This window comes from Cibotium barometz, chromosome 24, assembly GCF_041138505.1.
Source record: "Cibotium barometz isolate CiBa-2024 chromosome 24, ASM4113850v1, whole genome shotgun sequence".
NCBI lineage: Eukaryota > Viridiplantae > Streptophyta > Polypodiopsida > Cyatheales > Cibotiaceae > Cibotium > Cibotium barometz.
Window position 1 is genome coordinate 2,218,459 of NC_141069.1, and position 22,340 is coordinate 2,240,798.

General features: G+C 44.0%; 1 protein-coding gene across 7 annotated transcripts; it reads left to right on the forward strand.

The window, feature by feature from the left end:
- The first annotated feature begins 2,257 nt into the window (after positions 1–2,257).
- LOC147624795 (uncharacterized) lies at positions 2,258–21,826 on the forward strand. 7 transcript variants are annotated; one of them, XR_015268852.1, is made up of 14 exons: positions 2,258–3,504; positions 3,751–3,930; positions 4,074–4,185; positions 4,289–4,334; positions 14,453–14,499; positions 14,705–14,757; positions 14,862–15,014; positions 15,136–16,954; positions 18,267–20,148; positions 20,230–20,304; positions 20,421–20,490; positions 20,572–20,658; positions 20,761–20,905; positions 21,403–21,826. XR_015268852.1 is itself a non-coding variant. In XM_086818022.1 (13 exons), exons 1-11 carry the CDS (start codon positions 3,446–3,448, stop codon positions 20,483–20,485), a joined length of 4,491 nt encoding a protein of 1,496 aa, XP_086674148.1. In that variant the 5' UTR covers positions 2,258–3,445; the 3' UTR covers positions 20,486–20,490; positions 20,572–20,603; positions 20,761–21,239. The 7 variants fall into 7 exon arrangements, 2 of the variants coding, with proteins under 2 accessions (XP_086674148.1, XP_086674149.1); XR_015268855.1 differs by having other exon boundaries at positions 20,572–20,603; XR_015268851.1 differs by lacking the exon at positions 21,403–21,826 and having other exon boundaries at positions 2,259–2,918; positions 3,194–3,504; positions 20,761–21,239.
- The last annotated feature ends 514 nt before the right edge of the window (positions 21,827–22,340 follow it).

Genomic DNA, 22,340 nt, shown 5'->3' on the forward strand with positions numbered 1-22,340 from the left:
TCCTCCTTGCGGGCTCGAGTCAGGTCTGCTTTTACATTCAGGTAAATCTGTCTTGATGTCATGCAGCAGCTTGTATCTCTTTGGTTGTTATTAACTCCTTTGCTGGAAGAAGTGCTGCTGAATCCCCTTACCAGCAGAAGTGCCGCTGTCCTACTCGTCATCGCCATCTAGATTTGATGAGCCTTCTTTTGTATGCACTTCCACTCAGATGGTGACGGTGCAGTCTCCTTCCCGCTAAGGTATTGATTGGCCTTGAACACAGCTTCTCTGTTCTGATGCTTTCCCACCGTTCTTGCAGAAGGTAGAGAAGACTTCGCGGGTGGCTGCATCTTCATGTTATGGTGTTTCGATCTCGATTATGGAGAGGCTTGAAGTCGAAGGTGATTTTGAGGGCAGGTACCTCTCGTGATGCGATTCTGCCTGAGCGGAGGCTCAAAGCAGATGGAAGACGGGGTTTTCCTATTGGGGCATGGTCTGGCACTGGCATGTCTGTCCTGCAGGTCACTTTCCGAGGCTTATCCCTCATTGTCTCTGTCTTCTTACAGGGATCTGGTTGGCATTTATAATGTACTTTGACAGTGTCCTGATTCAGGCGTCTATAGTAACCTGTTGTGGGGGTTCGCATTGAAAATACTGATTAGAGACATGATAACTGCATGTAGAGCGTCTTTACAAACTGCAGATTAAGTCAATTAGTGATCTGTCTTTGGTCATGACTAGACTGATTTTTTCTCTGATTAAGTCCAGTTTGTACTTGGTAAAGTCTGAGGCTTTCTTGTTGTATTTGATTTCTAGCTTTTTCTCAGAGCTGATTAGAGAAGGCAATCTTTTAGACCAGTATCTGCTGCATGATGTGCTTAGGCTAACTGAAAGCGGAGGACCTTTGATTTCTGGATTGTTGAACGTTGCTGCTATTCTAAGCATCCATGCATGCCATAGATATTCGCTTCTAATGACGTTCCATAGCGTATCTGAACATCCTAATGCTTCCCCCAGTAAAATCTGTTTCCAGGTTAAAGCTTTGCCCCATTTAGATACTATGTTTTGAAGTACTTTGAAAGATTGAGAGATGTGCTGGCATTGTAGGAAAATGTGTATATCATCTTCTGGGAGTCCACATCTAGCACATTGATTAGATGACACATTGAATTTAGCTGCCTTGACTTGGGTCCATAGGGCTCTATAAGCAATGAGCCATGCTAGGCATGACTTCTTGGGGTCAGTGTGGGGGTTCCAGAGGTTCTTGAGGATGTTGCACCATTTTTTCCGGTCCCACTGAGTGTTCCATCTACGGTTGAGGGGTAGGTGGATGGGTGGTGATTTAGTCATCTTAGGGATGGGGAGAAGAGGTTTGTTGCCTGTCCATAGGTAAGCACAGATGTTGAAGGCAGAGGGGTTATTTAGCTTCCAGGTCTCCTGCTGATCCCATTTCGAGGTTTTGCTTTGCACGAGGTCCAGCTCCGGGGTCCTGCAGTCGAATTTAGCCACCAGTTCAGCTCTTGAAAGCCAGGTTCCGAGCTGTTGATCTCTGAGATCTGCCCAGGTTACAATGCCTCTCTTGTGAAGGTTTAGCGCTAATTGGGCTTCCTCTGGTTGAAGGGGGGGGAAAGGGAGACTGGACCACCAGCAGGAGTCCCCGGCCAGAGCGCCTTTTGAAATGCGAAGGTTTGGGGCTGGGTTTAGGAACATTTTGATGTTATTCCAAGCTTTCCATATTGAGGACACTAGTTGACTGCCTTTGGGAGAGATGGGGAACTTGGAGATGACTATGGTTGATAATAAACATTCATAAGCTACTTATTAAAAACCATCTAGCCTCAATAAATGTGGTATCCATAAAGGAATGCCAATATTGCTCAAGCATGGATACTCCTATTAATGGGGATGAATTAAACAAAGCCAAGGTACATGACATCCATTTACCTCTTGTCCCTACTCCCTTAAAATATCCGATTGTCCACCCACTCCGCTTAAAACCTCAACCCCTCTTGCCTTCTCATTTAATTCAACTTCTCTAACTCCTCCACCTATCTTTCTCTATTCCTTCCCCTTTGCTCATCTTCCATTCTCCAATGATTTTAGAGAGAGAGAGAGAGAGAGGGGTGAGGGGCGATTATCTTCAATTATATTTTTAAATATTATTTCCTTTTCATTTGTTGAAAGTGTCGCAGTTCCCAAAATTCATCCACAGTGCGCACACTTTTTGCAGCGGAGAGGAGTCCGTGGAAATATAAAGCGAAAGAAGCGCGTGATTTAATATGTGAGAGAAGAGGAGAGAGAGAGTGTCATCATCACACGATTCACAATTTCACATCACTGTGTAGAGTCGGGACTCTCTGCAGTCTGCACAGGCCAGGTTGCTCTTAGAATCCCAGGCAAAAAAGAGAGTAGAAACGGGAAGAAATCAGCTGGCGCTGCAGATGCACATTCAATGCGCCTGTCGACCCAACGATACGCAAAAACAGAGTGAAAACGATCATGCAAGATAGCGCCATCGCCATCAGGCTCTCTCGCCAGCAGAGCTCAAATAGAATGTCGTCGGCAGAGGAAGAAAGATGAACCGACCTGTTGGCTAGCTATGAAGGAAAAGAAAAGCAGAAAGAAGGAAAGTTTCAACAAAAGATGCATAGCCTGCCATGGCTTTACCTTGCCCTGGTACCTTTTCTGCAAGCCCGCTACAGCCTGACAGATGGTTGGACGAAGGCGATGGTACGTTATCCGCCATAGCCAAGACAAAAGTAGTGATAGTTGGTTGAAAGGCTACGACAACGCAGACAGTGATCGCGGAGCCGACGCCCTTTATTTTCACCTTCGGGCCTCGACCTTCCGACTCGCCATCTCTCTGCATCTCCGTAGCCATCGCCATTTCTTCGAGTCCCCCACCTGAACTTATGATGTCTTCGGCACCAAGCTTGTAGGTAGGCAAGGGGGTTTGGCCCATCAGATGGCTTCACTTTAGCTTCTCCCACATTTCTCCAGGCTCTTAACTGAAACGTAGCTCGGAGCGAGGTTGTCTGTGTCTGTGTGTGTGTGTGTGTGAGAGAGAGAGAGAGAGAGAGAGAGAGAGAGCCTTCTCTCCTCTGCTTTGTTTTTTCCCTACATTGTAGGCTACCACAGGCTCTCTCTGATGCAGACCACACTCTGGTTTTGGCCTGCATTCGTTGATGCTCCGTTTTGCTTTTCCAAACTGCAGATCACATACCCGTTTTTTTCATTGCATTGTAAGCTCCACGATCTCTCCAGGATGCAGAACATATGCTGGTACTTGCCTCGACTGTGTGCTACCAGATCACGTGCTCTTTTTTGTTTACATTGTAGACTACTGCTCCCAACGATGTAAACCTCAAAGCAACAAAGATCAACACAGATGCAGAAGCCAAGGCATTGAAGATCAACACAAATGCATAAGCCAATGTAACTGTGTAGACCAACACCATTCTTCAGGATGAAGCCTCAATCAGTCCTGGATCATATCATCTTCCAGCTCACCCCTACTCGTACAAGGTAGAAGCAAAACCCTTTATTCAGATTTGCTCTTTCTTTTGAAAACTGATTTGTGCAGGCATGATGATGTGTTCACTCTTGTCGGCCATGGCTACTTGCTGTGTGGCTTTCATGGTCAGGTCACACATTTACTACAATCTTGTGTGATCTTTCATATTGTGAAATATGATTTTAGCTATAATTATGCCAGATTTTTTTTTCCTTTTATGTGAAGATTCAGAATCTGTACGTCTTCTGGTTGTTCAGGTGCGAGCTCTACGTGGTGGCAGGAGATGTGACTGAGAAATTGTCATCTGGCCTGCTCAAGCCGTTCTTGTCGCACTTACAAACAGCTGAAGAACAGCTCGCAAAGGGTGGCTATTCTATCAAATTGGAACCTCCTGACCGCAGCAAGGCTTCCTGGTTTACCAAGGGCACAGCCGAAAGGTGAATGAAGCAAATCTTAAAACCGTACACACATTGCTCTGCCACTTTTTGTGCTCTCTCCTTCCCAACATTATGGTATGGCAACACATATAACGGGTTTTTAATCTGCTGTTGCTGACGACATGTATGCGAACAACCACCAGGTTTGTTAGGTTTGTTAGCACACCGGAGGTGATTGAGCGTGTCAGCACCATTGAATTTGAGCTAGTGCAACTGGAAGAGACAATCAGAATGCAAACCTTTAACTCAACAAGAGTACGTGAGCTTTTCACATGCCTCATTTTGTATAGAAGAATTCTGTGTGTGTTTTGATATGTAAGAGGCACTATACCATATTTAGAACTGGTGCAACTTTCAGGTTGATGATCCATTCTTAGTCGATTCCCCCTCAAGCTCTCTACTAGGTATGCTGCGTATTATCTGATTCAAATTAGTTGATTTCTTTATTTTGATTGATTCTTTTGGTGTGCTATCTGGGTTTGATGGAAGTGTTTATTCAAGAGATACAAATGGGTTCCCACACCTTTCCCCTTCTTCATTTTCACTTGTAAAGATTCCATGCTCTATCACAAAGATTGTGCGGATACTACAGGTGTAGTTACCCCATCCATCTCATTAACCATATCCAAAAAGCGTGGGGTCATGACTATTGAATTTTGAACATGGATACACATCTGTCATGCTTGCAAAGGAATCACTATGAATCAAGAGATATTTAATGGAGTCTGAAAGCTTTGCTATTCCACACACAACCAGCATGGCCAGCCGAACTCCGGTGCACCATCCACAAGCAAGGGCATTGGATGGAGCCACCGGCTGGGTCCCCATTTCCAGCCTTCGTCTCCCCAAAAAGTATGGGTCCATGGGAAATGATAAGGTGCCACTCTAGCCTATATATGTCTCTTGACCCCCAAAAGTATGGGCCGGCCAGACTCCAAGAGGTGCACTACCCACAAGCAAGGGCATTGGATGGAGCCACCGGCTGGGTCCCCACTTCTAGCTTGTCTCCCCCAAAAGTATGGGCCCATGGGAAGTGACTATGACAAGGTGCCACTCTAACCTATATACGTCTCTTGACCCCCAAAAGTCTAGGCCGGACTCCAAGAGGTGCACCACCCACAAGCAAGGGCATTGGATGGAGCCACCGGATGGGTCCCCACTTCCAGCCCTCGTCTCCCCCAAAAGTATGGGCCCATGAGAAGTGACTATGACAAAGTGTCACTCTAGCCTATATATGTCTCTTGACCCCAAAAAGTATGGGCCCATGGGAAGTGACTATGACAAGGTGCCACTCTAGCCTATATATCTCTTGACCTTCCCATGTTTCCACTTGTGGGACACTCCGAAGACACCCTCCAGACACCACCCCCCGACCTTGTGAGAATTTCATGCCCAACACCTCCCCCCAGGATCACCGTTGAGCTTTGTTACCATGATGGAGTCATATATCTTTGCCGATCCGCACACCACCAAGCTTGACTCCTAGGAGGCGCACAACCCACAAGCAAGATCACTGGACGGAGCCGTCGGCTGGAGTCTCCACTCTGAGCCTCGTCTCCCCCCAAAAGTACGGGCCTAGGTAAAATGATTATGATACGGTGCCAATCTAGCCTATATAATGACTCTTGACTGTCCCATGTTTCTTCTTATGGGACAATCCGAGGCACTCTCCAGCCATGCGTCCACACCCCTCCAACCTTGTAAGAATTGCGCCTCCAACAAGACCAGTAAGAGTTTACATAGAACGTGGTGCAAACGGCCCAGAAATGTGCTAGAAAAGTGTCTCTACCCAAGTATATGGCTGGGCTAGGAGAGGCTCTCAAAAGGTTACCTTTGATAAGTGAAAATATGGGCTAGGAGAGGGCTCTCAAAGGGTTACCTGGGATAAGTGAAAATATGGGTTAGGAGAGGGCTCTCAAAAGGTTACCTCTAGCAAGTGAAAAAGACAAAGACAAGTGTAATTAGCTTGTTCTGTAAGGGCCCACTTTTCCCTCATTTGTGAGTCCAGCACTCTCTATCGTCAACCTCCAAGAAGCAGATTTTAGCAGTTAATTGGATCCTAGATCCTAGGCCAAAAACGGAGCAACTAAAGATCGCTAGAGCCTTCAAATTGAAAGAGTGCACAGAGCGGAAGCAGAGTGGCACTAGAATGTGTTGAACAGAGAGTGCAAGAGAGAGAGATATGGAGAAAACTATGCTGAATGTACTGAAGCAAAACTCTCCCAAGCAAGAGACGCTACAAGTCTCATAAGTGAGGGAGTAAAATATGTACAAGATTGAATGAACAATGAGAGGCCAGCACCCACTATTTATAGAGGGGTAAGCTGGCCGACTGGAGTTGCAAAACAGGTTGACTGGAGATATGGACAGGCCGACTAGAAAATGCCAGAAAAGCCAGGAAAAATCCCAGAAAAATACTAGAAAAGGGGTGGCTAGCCCACAAGCAAGGGCCATGCAAAAGGGACCAAATGGGCACCATAAAAGAGCAGAATTTGGGGATGAATGTGCTAACACCCCCTCTCAGCACCAGATGCTGAACATAACTCCGAGAAGCCGAAGAAAATGTCCTCTGTCAAAGACAAAAGAAAGCAGTAACAACAGGTACCAGCAAAGCTCCACAAGCAATCTCCACAGCAACTCAGCTACAAAAGTAACAGAACAAGCTGCCAGGTACACTGTTCTTCTAGAAGAAATCAACCATGAAGGTTGCATCGTGCTGCTCTAAATATCGGTGCCAAACCCAAATATAAACACAGTGTCACAGGAATCCCTAGAAGTCTGTAGCTCCAAGAAGATAATACCCTCAAAAGAAATAGAGACCATCTGCTCCAACTCTATACCAAGAGTGGCCAAATGCTGTATAATAGCACCCTCCTCGAAGGTCGGCATCGCCAGATGTAAGTGCTCAACTGCCCCCTCTGAAAACTGATATCGGGACTCCATAGGCCCAACCAAATCCAAATCCCAATCCTTCAATCCCTGGAAGTACCACTGTGCCCCAGGCACGGTCACGGACACACCTGACCACAATCCAGAATCCTCATACAGAGTAAGAGGAAGAGGAACATCCACTGTAGTAGGAAGTGAAGCAGTAGTAGCCTCTTCAATAGCATTACACAGCGTAGAAGCAGGCTCCTCATAGAAGGCAAAGGGACCAGCAACATATCTTGGTTACTGGAAGACGAAGAAAGAATCGGAGGCGAAGTAATAGGGGACAAATTCCCCTCAGAAGGTGTGAGCAAAGATAGCCCACTGTCTTTCTCAAAAACATTACCAGAGATATCATCCTGGCAAGGAGAAGTATGCACAGAAACGGCCCACTATCCTTCACTGCAGGAATATCTCCAAAAGAAGTATCCATAAGATCACTGGCTGCAGAGCACCCAGAAGCAGAAAGCATCTGCTGATCATTGCCATCACCATATAGGTCACAAAGCAACTGCCACACATAGAAAGTAGAAGCATCACCAGGAGCATAGATGAAGTGTCGAAGAACCAAATCCTGACAATTTAGGAGGAGAAAGCCATAGATTTGTCTGTTAGTCTTCCTCCACCGACACACATCCTCCGCAGAGACAAGGTCCGGCAAGCACCGATTCTTGTACGAGAAAAACTCCATCAAACCATACTCCCTGAGAATAGAAGTGACATGCAACTTCCATGATTGAAAGTCACCACCATCCAACTTGTCTGCCTCATCAAGGAAATAACAAGAGAGTGGTACGGGAGCCAAATCTGAAGTTGTCATCATGGATCCAATCAATAGAACTGTCCAAATCAGAAAATGCTAATATAGGGTCTTTCCTCCCACCAAAACGCAGCCCTAAGAGGCTGGACAGCACCCGAAAATCCTCCTGTAGCAAAAAACGCAGAAGCTTCTGTCGACTGTACCTCCAACCTTGAGGTCACCAGAAGAAGGAAGCAAAAAATGCAAATTTGATACAGGAAGGAAAGGCAGCCACACAGGGCTTGGGAATATGTTGTAAGAGGGTGCAAGAGGGAAAGGCAACAACAAGGACAATAGCTTGGGCTCTCCTCAAGAAAACGCACAATCTCTGAAGAAGAAGTGTCATCCACAGGTACCAAGAGTGCCACCAAAGCCTGCAGCACTAAAGACCAACTCTGCAAAGGAGCAAACCCACAGGAGAGGAAAAACGCAGCAAAGGAAGCTGTTGTCTTGAAGAAAACAGGCTGCCTATCTCCCAAACTCCACGTGGAACAGAAAACACTGGTCAAACAGTACCAGAAGGCTGTGTTGATGAAGCCAAAGTGAAGGGCGCAGCAACCAGCTGGTTCAGTCCAGAAAACGCAGCAAAGGAAGCTGCAGATCTGAGAGAATAACGCAGAGGCCAAAAGTGACCAGGTTCAGTCTAGAAAACGCAGCATGAAAGAGCTGCAGATCTGAAGGAAAACGCAGAGAAAGAGGTGCAAAAAACAGTGCTGAAACTGGGGCAGCAAAGAGGTTGCTAAACCGGGAGCGATGATACCATGAAAGAGTGCACACAGAGTGGCACTAGAATGTGCTGAACAGAGAATGCAAGAGAGAGAGAGAGAGAGAGATATGGAGAAAACTATGCTGAATATACTGAAGGAAAATAGTCCCAAGCAAAAGACACTACAAGTCTCATAAGTGAGGGAGCAAAATATGTACAAGACTGACTGAACAATTAGAGGCCAGCACCCACTACTAGGGGTCAGCTGGCCGACTGGAGCTGCAAAACAGGCTGACTGGAGCTACTGGACAGGCCGACTGGAAAATGCCAGAAAAGCTGGGAAAAATCCCCAAAAAATACTAGAAAAAGGGGTGGCCAGCCCACAAGCAAGGTCCATGCAAAAGGGACCAAATGGGCACCATAAAAGAGCAGAATCTGGGGATGAATGTGCTAACACAAATGAGGTAAGCCTACCTGCAGTTTCAAGGAGCAGAAACAGTCAAAGTTGCTCTGTTTCCAGCATGGTAATACATAATTCAGCCTTGTATTTTACTGTCAGTAAAATACTTGGCAAAATGGGGGACCGCTCCAGCTGCAGAATCTGGGGATGAATGTGCTAACACAAATGAGGTAAGCCTACCTGCAGTTTCAAGGAGCAGAAACAGTCAAAGTTGCTCTGTTTCCAGCATGGTAATACATAATTCAGCCTTGTATTTTACTGTCAATAAAATACTTGGCAAAATGGGGGACCGCTCCAGCTGTAGGGACCTAGTACAGTGCTGTGATTTTGCTATTCCTTTTCACCTTATGCTGTTTAAGCTTTGATTTGTGAACTTAGAAGATTGATTGCTTCCTTTAGACCATTTGACATTGGTATTAGATGCAGGAGGCACTACAGCCAAGCAAGAGTGGGCAAGATAAAAACCAGGAGACAGTTTGGATTTCAAGAAGGCATCCACGTTTTGCTAAGAGGAGCTTTCTCTCCTCAACCAAGCTACAATGGGAACTCCTCCGTACATGTAGATTGTTTTGAAAGATTTTAGCATGCTCCACAATGTGCTTTGTTGTAAGTGAGTGAAAGTGCACCCAAGGGCGAGATCATCTTGTAAGAGTTGGTTCAATTTGATAATGCTCCACAATGCTTTGTTAGCTTAAGGGCGAGATAATCTTGCAAGAGTTGATACACTCTTGAATCCCAAAAAGAAGGAGAGCAAAGTAATGGATATATATTTTGTCCTTAATCGAGATGCATATTGGGCTACTATCAAAAATATGCACACTATTATGTTTTTTGATATGCACACTATTATGTTATGTGAAGAAAGAAGAGGCATTGTGGGATCCACTGACAACTTGCATGGGCATGGGATAGGCCAAAAAGAGTGAAATTTCGGCAGATATTGGAAGACAAGAAGCATGAGAGGTTGAAAAATTCAGGTGTTGAGAGACGCCCAAGTAATGGACTCTAGATGTAAGAGAAGCTGCTATGAAAATGTCAAACCATAAAGCTACAGATACGCGGGGTGTGTCAGACAATGTTCTAATGAACATGAGACATAATTGATTAGTGGATTTGTGAAATGTTTAACATGGACTCGCATGGACAATGAACTTGATCGAGCCTTTCAAAGGGGAAAATCTGGGGAACTTGGTCAAGCCTTCACAATGTGCCTACAATTTGGACAATGACCTTGTTTGAGCCTTTGAAAGGGGAAAATAAGAATGGATTAGGAAGCCGCTCCACTATCATGGTGAGCTTGACAACTTTTTGAATCGTCATGTGCATGCTTGTGCCATGGCTAACCCTTTGCATGAACATCATTAATCTTGGATTAAGCATCAATTAAGTCAGTCATCAGTAGAAGTATAAGCATCATCAGAATCATCAACATCATCATTTGTATCAATAACACCATCATCATTAGCAAGGGGTTGGCCAGCAGCCTAGACAAGGCACGAAATTAATGCTTCATTTAATGAAGAAAAGAACAAGTATTTTCTTGTCCAAAGCTGGCCGACCAGCACTCCAGCTGTATATATAAGCACAAATCATGAAGTCATTCCATCAGGCAAGTTCATTCATCACAGTCATGTAGAGGGGCTAGAGGTCAACCCTCCGGGGTTGACCGAGGGCATGACCATGTACATTCATCAGAAACCTTTTTGTATTATATAAAATACAAGAAAACCTTGACACCAATCTTTCTCTTCTTCTCTATCCTATGTCTTAATCATGTTTAAATCAACATTTTGTTCTTAATCAAGCTTAGGGATGTGGATCAGTACAGGAAGGTTGCCACGCATGCAACATTGGTGGTATCAGAGCATTCAGGCTCAACCCACTAAGCATAGTCCCAAGGAAGGTGCATAGTTCCAGCAGAGAATGGAGCAGGGTAGCAGATGGAGTGGTCTGCCGATAGGTGAAGCCAAAGGAAGCATTCCTTGAAGGTATGTACGCAGAACTAGTTCCTTGAAGGTATGTACGCAGAACTAGTTCATCATTAAGCTCTCAGATCAGTTCCAAAGGCCTAGCAACAGGCATGATCAGTTCCGGCTACTGACCCACTGTTGTGTTAAAGGGTAAGGGAAAGTAGGCATGGTGACAACAGTTGAATAGATGCTCAGTTCTTCAACAAGACTTAGAAGTGGAGATTAGGAGTGAAGGTGTTTAGACAAAAAGATCAACCAAAGTCAATGCAGTAACAGCTTAAAGTCAAAGTCGGTAGCAGTTTAAAGTCAAAGTCTAGGGAGGAAGGATGACAGAGTGTCCACTTTGTCATCAAGTTTAGCATAAGGGAATGTCACGTACACGCCCATGCCATGGCTAACCCTTTGCATGAATATCATTAATCCTTGATTAAGCATCAGTTAAGTCAGTCATTAGTAAAAGCATAAGCGTCATCAGAATCATCAACATCATCATTAGCATCTTTAACACCATCATCATCAACATCCACTTCATCAATAACATCCATGGAGGACTTGGATGCCCAGTCAGCAGCCAGCCATGCAATTAGCTATTGTTTGTGGCATCCCAATAGCCAATCGGCCAGGCATCAGGGGTTGGGTAGTAGCCTGGACAAGGCACAAAATCAGCGCAGCATTTAATGAAGAAAAGAACAAGTATTTTCTTGTCCAAAGCTGGCCGACAGCAGTTTTGCTGGCCGACCAGCACTCCATCAGTATATATAAGCACAAATCATGAAGTCATTCCATCAAGCAGGTTCATTCATCATCAAATCATTTAGAAGTCAAGTAGTAGTCATGAAGAGAGGCCAGAGGTCAACCCTCTGGGGCTGACCAAGGGCCTGACCATGTACATTCATCAGTAACCTTTTTGTACCATATAAAACACAAAAAAACCCTGACACCAATCTCTCTCTTCTTCTCTCCCCTCTGTCTCATGTTTTAATCAGGCTTAGGGTTGTGGATCAGTACAGCAAGGCTTCCATGCATGCAATAGGAATGGTTGTGGAGTCCAAGTTGACCAGATGCGTTGATACACATCATAAGGAGCACTAGGGCAAGCTAGTTTCAACGGGATCATAGTGCCATCATAGTCACATGGAAATGTGTTTCGTCTCTTCGAAACAGGACAAAACGTCGTCGAAATATTTCGAAACAGGTCGAAACCCCTTGGCGGAAACAAAAATCGAAGGTTTTTGCCGAAATCTCTGCCCATGTTGTGCGCAACGTCGTGGTGATGAGCTCGATTGGTGATAATCAATGAGATGCAATGTCTACTAGTGACCTTACTGGCTGGTGACATTCTCTCTCATTCTATTCTCTCAATTTACAATTTTTTGTTGTCGTCTTAAATGATTACGTGCATATATCTGCGCCTTCAAATTTGTAGAAAAACTTGTAAATTGGAGGAGAAGAACTCACTTATACTTCTTTTGTTCTTTTGTCTTGGTGTTGTGCTTTGTGCACTGTGGGGCATCTGTTTTTAATTTCAGCTTGTTTGCTTTGTACTTTCTTTCTCATTCCAATAAAACAAATACTCCGTGAAGGGGTGGGTTGGTTTCCGAGGGGGGCCTAGTGCCTTGGTCTTCAGTTTTCTTAACAATTATGTGCATGTCTCGCTTAGAAGTATAACATCTTCAAGATAGTACTTGACATTCAGAAGCTAGCAGATGAACAACGAACTCAAGCGGATCAAATCTCGCGGATATAAAGCGCCAGATGAACAACGAACAACGCAGGCCGATCAAGCTGAAGTAGAACATAAAGCTTGGGCAGCCAGGAAGCAGTCTTGGAATGACCAACTTGCCATGTTTGAGAAAAGGTTATGTCTAGGGGAAAGGTAGGTGCCAATAATAAAGGCTTCAGTAGCTAGCAGATGACCCTATGTGAGGCGGCCTGAAAGGCTCATTGCTTACAGAGAGCACCTGCAGACCGTCTTCAACTAGAAAAGGAAGACTTGTAGTAGGAGGTTTCATTCCAACACATGCAAGATTGCTCCAAAACACCATGCAAGGTGGCCTTAGGAGAAGATCAAGATCTGTTTATCTGGTGATGTGTGGTGGTGTCAACTTCGAGCCTAAACACATGGCATTGAGGATAGTTTTGTCGAGAGAGAGAATCAACAATTTCACTAGTGCTATACTTGTAGAAATCAAAGAATGAGTACAAGTGGGTAGATCAAAAGGAAGGCAAGACAGGTGAGCAGGTTTAGAATCGGGTATCGTAGCTCGTTGCCGAGTCGCAAACGTCAAAAGAAGTCATGAGGATTTGTGGTAGACCTTCATCTTTGGGCTTGCTTTAAAAGCCGAAATGCCTTGTTAATAAGTAGGGATGTGTGGACAGTAGTAATGGCTGTGCTCAACTGGTTAAGCGTGTGGACATTAGTAACAGCTTATGTTCAATGTGAACTTATCACTTGTAGAATAGTAATATACAAGAGGTTGAGAGAATATAGTCTCGATGTTATTCTCTTTCCTCTCTTCATCTTCGTCGCTACATATCTCAGTTTTGTGTTTGAAAATAGTTCCATGCTCTTGTTAGTGCACCTTGATGTGCATGGTACGCTGGCCATAGAGCCGAGGTACAAGAGAACCATCAAGAGCAGGAGCGTTTGCAGGAAAGAGAACCATCAAGCAAACCAAGATCTAAATGAATTATATTGTCATTGGTAGCGTCATGTGAATTGTGTATAGAATAAGATCATAGGCCGTCAACGTGTCACTTTCGGCTGTAGCGAGCGGGGGTCGAATCCACGATCTACTCGTGGATTTGACCTGGCTGAATAACCTACAGTGAAATATCCTCTCAAAAAGGAAAAAAAGTAGAGATTAAGGTTTGTAAGAGGAGATATAGTATTTTGGTGATCTCAAGTCCACATAAAATTTCGATCATGACACTGACTTGCAATTATCACACATGCTATGCTTGGAGTGGTCTGAATATTAACATATGTTTTTCAATGAAGTGTCTAGATTTGGCCACACCTCTCGTGTATAGAACATGTGCTACGGTTTTCAGAGAGACAAAAAAGTGCGGCGGAACTTGACATAGAGCACACGCAAGAGTCCTAAAGTACTGATCTGCAGACACCAGTCTAAAGCTACGGATATGTATTATGTACAAGAAAAGAGTGTTACAATTCTACTTCAAGTACAAAAGATGACTGAGAAATGCAGATGTCAAATCACAGCCCAAACACTGCTGAAGATCTCCTGGCCAGCCCATGCTTCTAAGAGAAACACTAAGTAGAAAGACCAGCTCATGCTCTAAGAGAAACACTAAGTAGAAAGAGCAGTGCTGAGAAATGCAGATGCTTTTGGGGCATGTACATATATGCACCCGGGGTGCTGGTCGGCCACTTCAGATGGTGTCAGCCTGTGTAGAGGAATGCCCATTACCTGTTTCTGACCTGGCCGATAGCTGGTCACTGACTGATTGCCACGTGGCAGTTCCACTTGGTACACGCGCTGGTCCTGAATGTTGTGCATGCTGCCCGACTGCTTGCTATCTGATGTCCAGCTGATCCATGCTTGGGGGTTGTGCCTTATAGGTTTGTCACATGTTGAATAGTAGTGCATAAAGAGTTTTATGATTACATTTCTGTAACTAAGAGCTTTTAACAGGTGAGAAGATCACATCGTCTTCGGAGAAACCCACATTGTCAAAAAAGGTACTCAAGTTTTTGTGCGCTTTGTTTTCAAGGGAGGCAAGCCTATTCACAATTAAAGCTTTTATCTTTAGAAGCCGATATGTGTCGTTCTCAAAGATTATTATACTATGTAGCGGAAGAAATTACATTTACATACAGCTATACAGCTGATGGACTGGTGTGAGATTTCTTTGTCTCTGAAATTCTATATTGTTTCCAACTGCAGATGAGGCAAGGCTCTATGGACAGTAACGACTCAGGAGTTGGGAAAAATTCAAAGTGTGTCCTTCTTGAAAGAGCCCATTGTTAATTGCTGACAATTAAATGATTCAGTCAGCTTGAGCATGTAATGTATCCTCGTTTGGATTGTGCTTTGTGTGTAGGAAACAGCTACTAAGAGCCTTAGATGCACGCCGATTGGTTCTACAGAAAGAACAAGGCATGGCATTCGCTCGTGCTGCTGCAGCAGGTTTTGAGTTGGTGCATTTGATGGAGTTGATCATGTTTTCTGACTGCTTTGGAGCTGCTCGTTTGAGGTGATGAGTGAGGGGCATCCTTTCAGCTCTTTGATCTGAACAAGCTTTTGCAAAGAGAAAGTAATGTATCTGGTGTAACTTCCTATTGCATTCAACATGAACACTAGCCTTGTTTTTACAGGGAAGCTTGCTTCAATTTTGTGGCCTTGTGTAAGAAAAGACAAGTTGCTGGTTTCTGTGTGGAGGACATGGTGTCCCTAGATGGAGACCTCACTTCGGCTCTTTCAAACACGGGCTGTATAAGCATTTTGAAGTCTATGAATCATGTAGAATCGTGCCTTGATGGCACTGGTGTTGAGAAAGAAATGGAGGAAGCATGTGATGGTTTGAGAAAAAAATTTGAGCCCAATTTTCATGATGGGTGGAGGGTTAACAATGGCAATAAGGGTTTTGAGCTTTCCGGTCTAGATGAAGGCTGCCAACAAAAAATGCCGTCATCACATGTCAACTCAAGCCAGTGGTCAAGTGCTACAGAATCATCCCCGGGTTGGCATGCCATCAGTAGAAATAGCCCCTGTGCAACTTTTCAAGGGTATCAGCATGGATTCAGCCCAGGTAGTCAAGAAAGCTTCAATACTCTCACTGATATGTCTCCATCAGATGCCACAGGAAAATTTCGACATTTTACAGGTGTTCACAGTCAGCATCCTGTTGAGACAAGATGCTACATTCAAAAGTATCCTTCACAGGAAATGAAGTCTCCTCCATCTCTGAGGAAGCTGCAGGTTGGCCATAATGGTATACAGCATGCAAGCAGGAAAGGGCAGGATATCCAGGGTAAAACTTTTAGCCTACAAAAGCAGGTTGCTGATGAAGAGTCAATAGCAAATGGGTATGATAAAGAAAGCAGTGTGACGGATTCGTCAACTGAGACGTCAGGTACTTCAAAATCAGTAAATGTGACTGTCCAGGAGGGGTTTGGCTCAACTGAAGTGGTGAGAGATGGTTCAGGGCAGGGATGGATTGATGCTGCAGCTTTTGATGTTGATACAGGCTGGAATTGTAACACAGGATACACCAAAGTAGCATTACGGGAAACTGAAGAATGGGGAGTTTATAGAAGTAGAAGCAGAAGAAGGGGTGACTTGAGTGATTCAAAGAATTCCATGTTAGAGACTGAGGTACCAAGCTTCAGAGTCATGTCTTCTGGTGATTCTGTAGCTACTATCATGCAGAGTAATGAGGCAACAAGCCTAGACCGAAGTGCTGTGCAGCTGCAATCCAGGGATGTGGTCAGTGGTGAGAAAACCATGCCAATAACATCAAAGGTGCTGGCTGAGCAGCAAGGTAGAGAGGGGAGCCTTGGCAATAGATTGAAAAAGAGGTTGGATTTTCAGGAGCCGGAAGCTCACTTCAAACAGCAGTCACAGCCAATGTCTTTAGATGACTCATTTTTTGCTCATTCACGTCCTGTGATTCGAGAGCAGAGAGCAAGTCTAAGCATTGAGTCTGAAATGCAGGGTAATCAAATCTATGACATGATGTCAAAGAAAGCACTCAAGGTCAATTCAGTGGTGGCCAATCAACAAGAGCCTGATGACCTGTTGATGATGCCTAGGAAAATAAAGGGTCCTCTTGCTAGACTTTCAAAAGATGTGATGAATATCGACGTTGAGCTTCTCAAATCTGTTGATCATACAGAGCCTTCTGATCCAGGACAAATCTTGACGGGATCTGAACCCTCCAGGGAGCGGGTGAGAAAATTTTTGGATCAATACAATGAGAAAAGAGAAGCTAAGCTAAGAGGTGAAGTAAGCAGCTCAAAGAGGGCAGAAAGAGAAGGAAAAATGAAGGCAATGCAAGAGGTTTTGGAGAAGAGAAAAGCAGAGATGGGAAGGACTCGAAGACCTGAAAAATCAGCTCTTCAGGCTGAAGCACAACTCCGGGCTGATAAACTACGGGCTTACAAGGCAAGCTTGCAGAAAAGCAAGAAGGAAAAGGTGTCTTTTTTGTGCCACATACCTGTTAACACAACCCATTTATGCTTCTCTCTCTCTCTCTCTCCCCCCCCCCCCTCACCAAAAAAAAAGAAAAGAAGAAAAAAGCCATTGCCTATGCATGCACATATGTGATTTAGTGTTATAGCTGTTTGAATTAGGAGTTTAATTAGACCAAGAGTGTGGAAGGCAGTTAAATGTTGGCATAAATAGAAATGGGTGTTCAATGAGAAGAAGAGTGAGGCTGCTTTCTTGGCATTACATGTCCACCCTTGGATATGACATTTGCCTTGGATTAATTGGCTGAGCCCAATAGAGATGCCATTACTCTTTTTATTCTGCTTGTATGAATTCAAGTATGCATGCAAATTGTTTCCTTGATGTCTGGTTTGTAGGTTCAAATAGGATTTGCTCACTAGTGTCCTACAAGGAGTCCGGATAGTGGATTTAAATCATGGATGGGTGTGATGGTCGCCCATTAGATGGGTAAACTGGGGCAACCTTGTTTTGTATGTGTGGTCTCTTGGCTTGTGCATGGCACCGGGCACCGGGCTGGCTATACGGTTGTATGGATATCCGATCAGAAGTCATCTACCTGCAGCCAGGTGAAGTTCCAAAGTCGTTTACATGCAGCCGGGTGACGATCAGAAGTCTCGTCATCGGGTTCCTAAGGATCATTCTACCCTTCATCTTGGAATCGATATTACTCATTCACTGTTTTTTCCTCCTTGGAGTTACAATTTAGGGTTGTTATGTAATTGTGCTTTGAAAGCTTTTTGTTTGTGCATTTTTGTTGCGAGAAAATGAGCCTCATTTCTCGCTCTCACTTCCCCTTAAAAAAATGAACTTGTGTAACAATTCCCCGCAACAACAGTAGGCACGTGTTTAAGGGCAAGACACATTACAACGTACTTTCCTTTTGAATGCCGTCATCCCGATCACTGACACAACGCCCTGGTATAGGGATTTGGGGCCAAGCTGCGTGCAAAGCACTAAAAACTCACACACATACGCAGAGTGAACATACTTTGTGTTGTGCAATGCCCAATCATGTCTCAACTTACTCTCTATCTAATAGCTAACTGCTAAGCCATGTTACACTTCTCATGACCCATAAGAGTATTGACCCTATCCCTTATCTGATCCATGCCAAGGATGCAACAGACATTACCTATTTTTCTGGACTTGTTATGCTGTTATGCTTAGCTACAAACTGAGCTTGCTGGATTTATTCAAGACATGTTGATCTTCTACAACAAGCTTCATTTTGTAAAATTGTGTGTTGACAAATGGAATTGTGTTTTTTTTTTGGTAGGAGGATGAAGAAAGGAGGCGGTTAGAAGCGCTCAAGGCTCAGCGGCAAGAAAGGATTGCTGCCCGTAGCAGTCCCAATTCTTCATTCACACGAGGAAAAATAGGCTCGCAACTTTCTACGTTGAGGCCTAACCCGGCTAGAAGGTTGTCACCAGTACAGAAAGCCAAGCCTTCTGTACTGGTGCCATCTTCTAAACAGATAACCGAAAAATCTAAAGAGCTAAACCCCAATAGACTTCCACTAAGATCATCGATGAGTTTCTCCAAACCTGCAGGAAATCAGCTCAGAAGCTCTGCACCATCTGCAGCCAAGTTCGGAAGGCAAATGGGAAGGGCCACTACCTTGCATGCTAGCAGTGGATCCCGATCTTCCATCCAACTCAATAAGCTCAAAGCTTCTCAAAACATTGAATCTTCTAGTGTTAAAACTAATAGCACTGTCTCTGCGGTTATTGATGGGAGAAATCGTCAGATGAGCCGTACAACTTCTGTGAGGAAAGCTGTACCTACTGCTATTGTGGTTAAGAGGCAAGGATTACTCCCAGGGACGAATACAAAAGGTTTACCTTCTTCCACTGATATTAATGGGAAAGGTCTAGCCACAGGGAAAAATATGAAAGGATTACCTTCTCCAGCAGAGGTCAAGGGGTGGGGTTTGTCCACGGCTAAAGCTGGAAAAGAGCTGCCAAGCCAGGTGAGGCAACAAAGACTGTCAAGGAGCTCTGACGAGATCAAGCAGGAAGCTAGGGCTTTTCTGAAGAAGGGTAGTGGTGCTGGGTCTGGGGGCAGAAGCGTTCTTCAGCTAAAAGTCACAAGCCCTGGCAAGGTAAGCGCAGGGGATAAGAGGCCTCTGCCATCACCAGGAAAGATTCAGATTAATGGAGTGAAGACTTTGAGGCTGGAGAAAAAGGAGATAAGTCAGAAAGATTTCTCTGAAGGAGGTACGAGTTCGGAAAGCAAACCTGTTAGAGCCCTTCAAGGAACTGGGCTTGCAAAGAAGCTTGCTGCTTCCTTGCCAACTGTTGCAAAAAAAGCATCCACTGTCCCAGTTGCTACTGGTGGGCTCATGCGGGTGAATGGCGTAGGCAAGGCTGGGCATGATAAGCTGAATACCTCCAATCCAGAGACAAAGGAGTCAGATCCGGCAAAAATGTCTTATTCACGTGCCAAAGAGCAAGGTGGTTCTTATTCTTCGGTATCTGCTGACTCAAAACCCTTAATACCAGGGTGGTCACATGAAAAAGAAGCGATTTTTCCATCCAACAATACTTGGCAACCGGCCTTCTCTTTCTCAAATACCTTCTCGGCATCAACATCTGCTGCATCTGAGGAAGATTACAAAGCTCCTATCACCCAGTTGCCATTAATTCATATTTCAGAGGGAGCTATGCCAAATCTGAACTCCCGCAAGGCCCCACATACCGATCCAGCCATGTCACGGCTAACATTATTTGATAGAGCTTGTACACAAAATGCTGAGGTATACAAGCCACCTGTTGTCCTTGACACAGTGTCCCCAACTATGAGTTCAACTCAACACATATCTACGGGTCCTTTGCTAGTCTATCCAGAGTCAGTCTCCAGTGGTAAACCTTCAGAGTCTCACGAAAAATGGAGCATCTTAGGGAGTCCATTCTCTTCTGGAATTCAAACCTCAGTTAAGGGTGAATCCGAAGGGTTCCAACGGCTCGTGAAATTTGGGCAAAGAAGCATGCACAGTCCGGTCTCAACAACCTTGGAAAGAGATGAAGGAGGTGATGTTGGGAGGACTAGTCAAGGTCAAAGACATTCAGGCGATGGAACATCCAATCATGGGAAACTGTATGATGACAAGAAACAGCATTCTGGTCTACCTATGGTTTCAAATGGACTCAAACTTCCAGGTAGATTACTCAATTAATCTACATATTTACGAAAGTTTTTACCTCTTGGTTTATAACACCAAACTAATTATGCCTTCACAGTTAAACCAGTAAAAAGTGCTCTTTCACCTCAAGAGAGTGATTTGAACCTTTCCATAGGCTCAACAACACCCAAAGGTAAGATTTGTGACCCTCCCTTGACATCAGTTCCTAAGATATAGTGCTTGTTTTTTCACTGACTAAATAGTAACAATCTGATACATATACAATGTTCTTGTTGATCATGTTTTCAGCCCCACGCTCTTTCGCATTCCTAGGAACCTTTCGGAGTAAAGCTGCTGAACGAAAGTCGTGTTGATTGATGTAAGTATACTAAAAGTAAGTTTTCAAAGGAATAATTGAGAGGCGTATATAACTGATATAAGTTTCTGTTTATGCGTGCAGAATCCCATACCAGAAAACAATACATTCTATGGGTAGGTCATCTACATTGTGAAGTTTCGTCTACTGCTTGACATAGGACCCTTTGGAGTAAGCTGCTGAACGAAAGCCGTGTTGATTGATGTAAGTAGACTAAAAGTAAGTTGAGAGGCATATATATAGCTGATATAAGTTTTCCCTTTGTGCATGCAGAATCCCATACCAGAAAACAAGCTTCTATGTGTAGGTCATGTCATCTACATTGTGAAGTTTTGTCTACTGCTTGACAATGTAATTTTTGAAGAGAAAAGCAATGATCTGATGCAGGTGAAGAGTGCATTTCTGAAGCTTCAAGAAGGTAGGAGAAAAACACTGCGGGCTCTGAAATTCACACTTTTGATTGCCTAATGATGTATGTAGTGCACCCAAGTGTAAGCCGTGATAGTGTACAATGTGGGTGGGTTGGTGGTTTCAGTTGCACGAGCACTCCACTCACAAAATTACAAAGATGACATGACCCTTGTAAAAAAGCACAGTTTTGGGACTACCCTTGGGTGGTTTAAGTTGCACGAGCACTCACAAAATTAGAAAGATTACACGACCCTTGTAAAAAGCACAGTTTTGGGACTACCCTTGTGTTCATGTAAGAAAAAATTTAGGCAAGCGAAAATGAAAGCATTGTATTTTCTGCAGCTTCTTGGGTCTTTTAGAACATGTTCTTCAAGTTTTATAACAACCAGATCCCCTCTTCAAGCGACAATAATTCAAGTGATACCGAGCTGAACTTCAAGATATTATGCTACATCTATCTTTCTATCTGCAGGTCACTAAAAATCCATTGTTCTGTTCTGCTAGATCCCCTGACCGATGTTGCAAGACTCCACTGCTCTGGTCAACCTACAGCGTGCCAGTTCTATGAGAGTGTTTCCACCGCCCTTGTGCTTCATCATTCTCTCCCAACTCGTGCCCTCTCTACTACAATGGCAACCTGGTTCTTCCAGAACTTGCACAATGGTGATCTATGGAACCGTCTTAGGCCCTGTCCTTCCGCACCTACATACAAACCAACCTTCGCTCATTATCATTGTGGGGGCGTATTAAATAATTATCCCGCTGCAAGGCACCAAGGTTTAAAGAGGTATAGAGCGTCACCCTGCTCCCGAGTCGCCTGCCATAAGTTTGAAAATTTTATTTGCTAAAGTGCATGCACTGTTTTTATTTGTATTAATTAGGTCATATGCTAATATATAACTCTCTAAATTATTCAATGCCTCGAAAAGTCCAGCATCGGACCACATAATTATTGGCTCAGCTAATGTCCATATTCAACATAAGGTTTGCCTAATGCCTCTACTTTCTAAAAAAACCCCTCTCAATTTAGAAAGGGAAAAAAAAAACATACATGTTTTTTATTTGTGCCGACAAAAATTCCCATGGATTCAAACTTGCAAGAAACATATTAAAAGTGTCATTTACGGTATTTTCATGTGATTACAATAGTATTTTCTTGTGCAAAGAATCTTAGGAGACATGAGTGTTGCTCAAATGGGAGTGACATTACATTGGTGCAACAATGACAATTGCCAAAAAAAACCCAATGTTACATGCAATTAGCACCTAGCGTTAGAGATTTGAAAGGAAAACCTTTAGAATTATGTCCTAAGTAATTCTTTTTGCTCAATCTTGTCTTTTGCTCAGTGTTGTGTAGTGATCAATCTGATCTTGTGTTGAATTGTATTCTTGTTCTTTTTATGATATATATACAAGCATCCATGAATATTCAAATGTTGTTA